The following is an 8774-nucleotide window of genomic DNA, read 5'->3' as shown; positions in this document are numbered from 1 at the left end:
AGATGAGTCACTGCTTCCTTCCTACTGGAAGGTAGCGACTATAATCCGTGTGCCAACAATTAGATTGGCTGGTTCTTCTCTTCTGCTTCACATCAAGTCGGGTATCGCAATAAACGCTCAGGGTGGTCCAACTTGCCAACACATCTGTGTCTCCCACCCTGACATCTCTGGGAACTCCAAATTTGTATAACCAACTCCCTACTTGACATCTCTATTGGGCAGCCTATCAGGTATCTCAAAATTGCCCTAGCTAAAGCAGAGTTCCTCATTTACCCCATAAAGCTACTCCTCCAGTTGTCCCTGTCTGAATCAATGGCATAACCAGCCAATTGCTCAAACTGAAATTTTATGTCATTCTTGATTCCTCCCATATTCAGTCCATCAGCAAGTTGGTTTCAAAAACACATTCGTGGGCTTCAGGAAGCCACGGGAGGATTTTGAAGAAGGGGCGAAATGTGAAGTGAGTTCCTTTATTTATTTATTTATTTTTTTGCAGTATGCGGGCCTTTCACTGTTGTGGCCTCTCCCGTTGTGGAGCACAGGGTCAGCAGCCACGGCTCACGGGCCCAGCCGCTCCGCGGCATGTGGAATCTTCCCGGACCGGGGCACGAACCCGTGTCCCCTGCATCGGCAGGTGGACTCTCAACCACTGCACTACCAGGGAAGCCCGTGAGTTCCATTTTAAAAGATAATTTCAGTTGCTATGTAGATGTATTTTAGCTGGGCAAGAATGAAAGCAGGTGACAAGTCACGATCTCTTTCAGTTCACTGCTGTTGCAGTGGTCCACATGTGAGATGCTGGGTGGTGATAATATATATGGAAGAGAACTGGCTTGATGCTAGATGTGTTGGGGGGTTTTTTGTTCGTTTTTTTAAATTTATTTTTGGTTACATTGGGTCTTTGTTGCTGTGCATGGGCTTTCTCTAGTTGCTGCGAGCGGGGGCTACTCTGCAATGCGGTGCACGGGCTTCTCATTGCGGTGGCTTCTCTTGTTGCAGAGCACGTGCTCTGGGCGCGCGGGCTTCAGCAGTTGCGGCATGCAGGCTCAGTAGTTGTGGCTCGCGGGCTCTGGAGCGCAGGCTCAGTAATTGTGGCACACGGGCTTAGTTGCTCCGCAGCATGTGGGATCTTCCCGGACCAGGGAGTGAACCCGTGTCCCCTGCATTGGCACGTGGATTCTTAACCATTGTGCCACCAGGGAAGTCCGATAAACTCTTAAAGTAACCACAATTTTTGTAATTTTATTTGGAGACCTCTTCACTTAAATACACAGAAGTGGCCCCAGACTCTCTCAGCTCCTGAAAGGCCCTTGGTTAGAGATATGCCTCAGTGGGTAATTATGAGAAATACAGGGCAATATACATTAGTATATATTAGTGGGTAATTTAGGTACAGCAATGCATTAAACAATTTCAGGGGGTACCATTAATAGGATGGGTGCATGGCTTTTTTGGCAATACAATTCCCCCAAAACTTACCTATTTATTTCCAATCTGTCCCATGTGCCGTCAACATCAAAAGTTATTTCCCAAACATTTCAAACTGTTTTCTTTTCTTCCTTGCCCCCATAGTTCTTCCCACCCTCTCTCTTAACTTAATGGTGGTTACCTTGAGGTCAACTAAATTAATTGTCTTGGATGGAAAGGTAACTGTCTATAACTCTCAAAACAGATTAGGTTATGCTGTGCTAATGGAAAATCCCCAAACCCTAGTGGCTCAAAACAACAAAATTTATTTCTCACTCATACTGCGTGTCCATTGGGGGTCACCAAGCAAGCTGTACTCATTATAATAACTTAGGGACACAGGCTAATGGAGGCAACATTTTGATATGTGCTTCTTTACTGCAGAGATAGGGGAAAGAGAGCCTGGTAAATTACATCCAAGCTCTTAAAACTTCTACCAGATTCCGAGAAGATGGGGGGCTAGGGTGGTGGCTGCATAGCTTTTGAATCTTCCAAAATTCTCACAGAGCAACTACATAGAAGAAAAAAAAAACCCAGAAAATCCATGCACATTTACAATAAAACTAGGTAACAAGGTTTCCCCCAAAATACCAAAATACAAGCAAATAGAGATAACTACAAACTATCAACAGCAATAAAAAATTCATGGACTAGTATCTGTACAAGGGGAAGCTGAGGAACACGGTGGAAGAGGTACCTGGGAAAAACAGAATCCCAAAATAGCTAAGAGATATTCATTGGAAAGCATGGCTCAATAACTTTAGAACAGTAGGTGAAACTAGGAGGGGTTTTCTCCAATCCAACAGCAAGTGAATGCAAAGAGACTCTGGTAAGAATAGAAAGAGCTAGAACAGTCTGTCCCTGTGAACTCTTAAAACTGAGCAGCCAAGCCTCCCTTTTAGGTCAGGCTCCTCCAAAGAGGAGAAACTTCTGGAAGTGGAACCAAAATCAAGCTGGATAAGATGTTTTACTTCCAGCCATCATGCAGTAGCTGGAACGGTATTTGCCCTTTGGAGCCATAACAAGAAAACTAGACAAAATATAGGAGGCAACTATTTATTTCTGGACCTTGTACAATCCTCTAATCCCTGGGGGGAAAAAGGCAGTCAAAGTGAGGCTTATGACTGCCCCTGCTTTCTGCCTGGAGACAAATTCCAGTCCACAATGCAGGAAGTGCACCCCAGGCAGAGCCTGGCAACCTTGTCGAGTTGGGGACAGAGAGAGAGGTTGGAGCTCGGGAGATGAGGAAGGCTGCAGCAAACTGACGGGGCAGAGTACAGGGTGGAGGGAGCTGCAGAGAGAAAGCTGGAGGTCTTGCAGATGAGTCTCCTTGGGGCTTTTGCTGAATTCTAGGTTTCACATACACAGAATGATACTCCATGAGGTGAGGGAAGAAAGCAAGCAAGCTGAATAGTTCCAAGACTGGCACAGGATAGTTTTTAGTTCTAACCAGCCAAAGTGGAAAGTCCTCACTGAACACCCAGGACACTGAGAGTAAAGACTCAGAGGGTTACTCCATGGCAGTGGAGCTAAGCTAGCCCTAGAATCAAGGCTACTGTAAGCCCACACTACCAAGCCTTGAAATGATCAAGCTGATCTATAAGTAGCTTAAATACCTACCAGACAACAGGTCAACATTTTTAAAGGAATTTAACAAATCTGGCACTGTATAATTAAAAAAATTTTTTAATTACTAGATATGAGAGGAGGCAGGAAAATATGACCCATCAGGAGAAAAATCAGTCAACAGAAACAGAAATGACATAGATGATGTCATTATCAGTCAAGGCATTTTTAAAAGCTATTATAAATATGCTGAAAGATTTCTGGGAAAAGTGAACGTAATGAAGGGAGAATAAAATATCTCAGAAATGGACTTTCTAGAGAGAAAATAACTAGCGTCTTTCTAAAAAAAGATTAATTAGGTGGAATTGCCATTTTTTCCTAATGCGTGATCTGATCTTCATTACTTCTTCTGTCTTTTTTGTTCACTAGTTTATTATTATTACTGCTTTTTGAGTTGTATTTTTAATTCATTTAACTCTTACACTTTTATTTGTATCAATGTTACTGCATTTTAAAGCTATACTTCACCTATCACTGCTTTAATTATACCCATAGATTTCATTATGTCTTTTTTTTTTTGGCTGCACCACGCGGCTTGCAGAATCTTACTTCCCTGACTAGGGATTGAACCCAGGTCCTGGCAGTGAAAGCACCGAGTCCTAACCACTGGACCACCAGGGAATTTGCTCAATCTTTTTTTTTTTTTTTTTTTTTTTTTGCGGTACGCGGGCCTCTCACTGTTGTGGCTTCTCCCGTTGTGGAGCACAGGCTCCGGACGTGCAGGCTCAGCGTCCATGGCTCACGGGCCCAGCCACTCCGCGGCATGTGGGATCTTCCCGGACCGAGGCACGAACCTGCGTCCCCTGCATCGGCAGGCGGACTCTCAACCACTGCGCCACCAGGGAAGCCCGTAAGCTTTGCTTTTTATAATTTGTATGTGCCTGGTATATTTTTGTCCACCCCTTTACTTTTTAGCCTTTCTGGATCACTTATTTTAGGTGTGTCTCTTGTAAATAATAGACGGTAAGATGTTTGTTTGTAAGCCAAGCTGAACTTTTTTTTTAAATGATGAGTTTTCATTTACTGATATGGCTCATACGCTCGTCCTTATTACATTCACTCTGTATATGATGCTACACTTACTTTTTCCTTATTTAAGCGTTGATATTCGGTTTGTCAACTTGAAATGATATTCTTTGACTTGCACATATTGCCTTTGCAACAGAGCTCTTTGTACTGTCTTTTTCCTTCTTTTTGATTTATTTAGTTATGTTACTTCTACTGTGTCAAAGCACATGCCATTTGATACTCTTCTTCCACCCTTATCCCCACTTTCACTTTGGTCTTAGATCTAAAACTATTCAATGCTCACTATGAGTCCTTTGGCTGAAATTTCCCCAATCATCTCCTAGCTGGACGAAGCTTGTTTTAGTAGAATCCTAAGGGGGTTATGAGTACAATATTTCCTGAGCTCTTTTTAAACATCCTTGTTACTTAAAGGGCAGCTTAGCTGGACACAAAACAATTGGTTCATATGTTTTCTTTGAGTTTCTTGAAAATGTTGCTCCATTGCTACTTGCTTTTTGAAAAGTTTGATGCCAACCTGATATCTCCTGCGTAAGAGACTAGGCCTTTTGGCCTAGAGAATATTCCCCCTCACCTGCAAAGTGTAATAGTTTGCTAGGATGTGTCTCAGTTGATCATTCTGGGTCAATTTTCCAAGTAACAAGATAGGCCCTTTCAAGATACAGATTCAGGAACTTCCCTGGTGGTCCAGTGGCTAAGACTCCATGCTCCCAATGCAGGGGGCCCAAGTTCTATCCCTAGTCAGAACATGCCACAACTAACACCCAACGCAGCCAAATATATAAATAAATATATATATTTTTTAAAAAGATATGGAGTCAGGTCTTTTGTTTTCAGGAATTTCTCTGGGGTTAGTTTTAAATATTAACTCTGCTCCATTGTCTTATATTTTAGCTTCAAGAGCTCCAACTTTAACTGTGTTAGTTTTTCTTTGCCTGTCTATCATTTTCTTTCTGGGCCCTTCCAGGTCTTCCTTTATATTGTTTTTGCTGTCTTAGCTTTTTTCATTCCTATCTTCTATATGCTTTATGGTACTTGCTGTCGTTCCTATTTTCATTTGGGTATGTTGTAATGTAGTCTTCATTATCTAGGGTGACTTTACCTTTCTGTTCAAATTCTTTCCCAAGTTTGGTCAGTTCTCTTTCCATATACGCTTGTTGCTTTTTCATCTTTACTCTGAGTTTCTGAATTTCTGATCTGTGGTATTCTTTCATATCCGCCGTTGTTTTTTGTTTTAAAGTTCACGTTGGAGGGTTGTTAACAGTTTACCCTCTTTGTTCCTTTGTATTGGGTGTATTTCATTAGCTGGAAAAGTTATGATTCTCACTTTGTTTTCTTCCCATATTTGTACAAAGTGAGTTCCTTTTTCTATTTATGTTGACGTCCTTGTAATAATGGGCAACTCTACGGGGGCAGGGGTAAAATGGGGAATGGATTGAGTGGCTTTCTGTTTCTTGGTAGAAAAGAGACCTTTTATTGCTGGCTAATAATGTAATTTCTTTAATAAGTAATGTCTAGGTGGTGGTGGTGGGGAGAGTTGTCTGTTTTCTTCTGAATCTTTTTTTTTTTTTTTTTGGTGGCATCGGGTCTTAGTCGCAGCCCGTGGGATCCTTCGTTGTGGCACGTGGGCTTCTCTCTAGTTGTGGCGTGCGGGCTCTAGAGCATGCAGGCTCAGTAGTTGTGGTGCAAGGGCTCTAGAGTGCACAGGCTCAGTAGTTGTGGCGCACGGGTTAGTTGCCCCGTGGCATGTGGGATCTTAGTTACCTGACCAGGGATCAAACCGGCATCCCCTGCATTGGAAGGCGGATTTTTAACCACTGGACCACCAGGGAAGTTCCTCTTCTGAATCTTTGACCTGTTGTTGATAGGCTGTTATCTTCAGCTTCTTGTTTCCCTTTTTGCCTTTATCCATCAAGCCCGCAAGGGACACCACTCCCTTTCAAGATGACGTCAGCTTTCTCACAAGTGATATCTCTGGTCCTACTCATTTTCTAAACCTCTTCCCTTGACTTCCCACTAGGGTAGTCTCTGTCTCTGCTCTGCTCCATCAGGTCTCAAAGCTGTTGCAGCATTTTCCTGCTCTGGATGAAATCACAAGTAGTTTGGTTTAACTGAAGTCCCAACATAGGTGTGGGCCTGCGGCAGAAGAAAAATCTGGAGGATTTTGCAGGAGGCAGACTTTCTGTGGAGGCTTCTGCAATAATTTGAGCAAGGAATAAAGTAAAACAGGGAGGGATGGAGAGAAAGGAACTGTTTTAAGAGTTACCAAAGGAATAACAAAAATCACTTGGTGACTGATTTGATGTGGGAAAGCAGATATCTGAGTTTTGGGTTTGGGTTCCTGAATGAATGAATGAAAGGATGGTTGGTGGTACCAATTCACTGAAACAGGAACTCTGGAGGAGGAGGTTTGGGGAAGGGCAAGGGAAGATAAGCAGAGTCTGGGGCTTCCCTCGTGGCACAGTGGTTAAAAATCCGCCTGCCAATGCAGGGGACACGAGTTTGAGCCCTGGTCCGGGAAGATCCCACATGCCACAGAGCAACTAAGCCCGTGCGCCACAACTACTGAGCTTGCGCTCTAGAGCCCGCGAGCCACAACTACTGAGCCCATGTGCCACAACTACTGAGGCCCGCGTGCCTAGAGCCCGTGCTCCACAACAAGAGAAGCCACCGCAATGAGAAGCCCACTCACCACAACAAAGAGTAGCCCCCACTCTCCACAACTAGAGAAAGCTCGAGCGCGGCAACAAAGACCCGAAGCAGCCAAAAATAAATAAATTTTAAAAAAAGATTAAAATGACTCAAAATTAAAAAAAAAAAAAAAAAAAAGGATAAGCGGAGTCTGAAGTACCCCTGTGAGAATGTTGGCTGACTCCAAGGAGAGTTGTGGCTGGAAACATAGAGCTGGGTGTTACTAGTATATAAGTAGCAGTTGAAGCCCAAGGCTAGATGAAACCATCCAATAAGAGAGAATTGGAGGGAGAGAGGAATGAGAACAGAGATTTGGGGCCCAGCAATCATTAAGGAGTAGACAGAGCAGAAGTAACAGTAAAGAAGAAAGAATGAATGGTAGATCAGGAAAGTAGGAGAAAAGTTGGAGAGTATGGCTATCAGAAAGAAGACAAGGAGAAAAATAATTACTCAATGGATTAAGACATATAAAGTATGTCAAATGTATCATATTGATACTAAAAATCTAGTTGCTGTTAGAGGATGCTTGGCAATCAACTCATCGTCTTGAAAACTAGTGAATAAAGAGGAAAGAATCTATTTATTTTGCTTTGTCTCTCCCATTCTGCTGACTTAGGTCCCGAAAGGGGAAAAGTCACAATTTTTATTGGACATATCCCAGGCTCAGTGTTATCTTGCCTCCTGGGATAAAAGACAGGAAGCGAGATGCTTTCCTGCCCTGGGCACAAGGGCACAGGGACACAAGCTGTGTTCAGGAGGATGTGCTAAGGTGGGCTTTAAGGTGGTCCTGGGCAGGTTGGAGCACCGTAAGGAGTCAGGTGGGCAGGCAGAGCTGCTTACAACAGGGAAGAGGTTCCCTGCTGTCCAAGGCCACGTCTCCAAGTGGAATCAGTGAGACTGGGCCTGTGGAATTCACTCCGGAGGCCCCCGGGTCTGGGTCAGGATTCTCTGCTCAAGCATGGCATACCGCTGGAGGAGGGCCTCGTAGACCTGGAGGGGTGGAAAGAGCAGTTTAGGATGGCGAAGGGAAGGTGCTCTTACGTCTCTTTGCAACTTGCAATTTAAAAAATTCTACATCCCATGTATTTGCAATTTAAATTTTTTGCTGGGCAGAAAAAAGGAAGTGTCAATTCACAAAAGAAGAAATGCTAGTAGTTCTCAAACCTATAGTTTAAGATCTTTAAAAAAGGCAAATTATGACAAGAAACCAGTTTTTGTTATCAAATCTACAAAATTTTAAAAAATTCTGATGAAGGTACCTGGAAATGGCTGTTTCATTGCACAGTTGGTAGAAGTTGGTGGTGCAATCCTTTTGTAAATCAATTCAACTTTATATTTGTATTAAGGGGCTTGAAAATGCCCATGGCTTTTGACCTAGTTATTCTACTTCTGCAAAGCTCTCCTAAGGAAGTAATCCTAAGTGTAGGGTGCTAGGCCCACCAAAGGTCCTCTTAGATACCACTAAATGTTCAGACTCATAAGACTACCATGGGCCACACCCTGGCCTTAAAAAGGATACACTGGAGAATCATGCATGTTGGCACAGTGGCTGCAGGAGACCATGAACAGTTTGCACAGGTGTCCAGGAAAGGGTATCTCTGCCTCCCTTCCTTCTTCCCTCCTTGCCCCCCAGGTTACAGCTCAGGTGCAAGGAGATGAAATCCACATCTTACAGGTGCAAGAACCACCCTGGCTTTGAAACCTCACTCCCCACAGGAGTATCCCTTGTTAACAACTCCATAGACAACAGCCATGCCCGTGAGAAGTCACTGCACTCAGGGAGCCCTAAGTATGACTTCCCCTTAGGTATTTATGTTTTCCCATTCCAGATGCAGTTTCCTAATTCAGGGCCATTTTGACATAGCAATGTTGCCTAGTAACACTGTTGACATTCCACTTTTATTGCAGAGCTAGAACATTAACCAAAAGTCAAATTCTCATGCAGAATAGGGAAAGGTTTTGTT

At 43.4% G+C, this 8774-nt stretch overlaps 1 protein-coding gene across 3 annotated transcripts in view; it reads right to left on the bottom strand.

Annotated features, from left to right (window-relative positions):
* Positions 1–7410: 7410 nt before the first annotated feature.
* Positions 7411–8774, bottom strand: part of XYLB (xylulokinase) — a 43418-nt gene continuing 42054 nt past the window's right edge. For all 3 annotated transcript variants that reach the window (XR_014297374.1, XR_014297375.1, XM_082664638.1), the window contains one exon: positions 7411–7800. Coding sequence is in view for 1 of the 3 variants with exons in the window: in XM_082664638.1 (XP_082520764.1) it covers positions 7723–7800 (78 nt within the window). In the remaining 2 variants the exon portion in view is untranslated. The remainder of the gene's footprint in view (positions 7801–8774) is intronic.

This window comes from Grampus griseus (genome assembly GCF_964374135.1).
Source record: "Grampus griseus genome assembly, chromosome: 10".
Lineage (NCBI taxonomy): Eukaryota > Metazoa > Chordata > Mammalia > Artiodactyla > Delphinidae > Grampus > Grampus griseus.
Note: the sequence above shows the minus strand (reverse complement) of the source record. Positions and strands in the feature narration are given on the sequence as shown.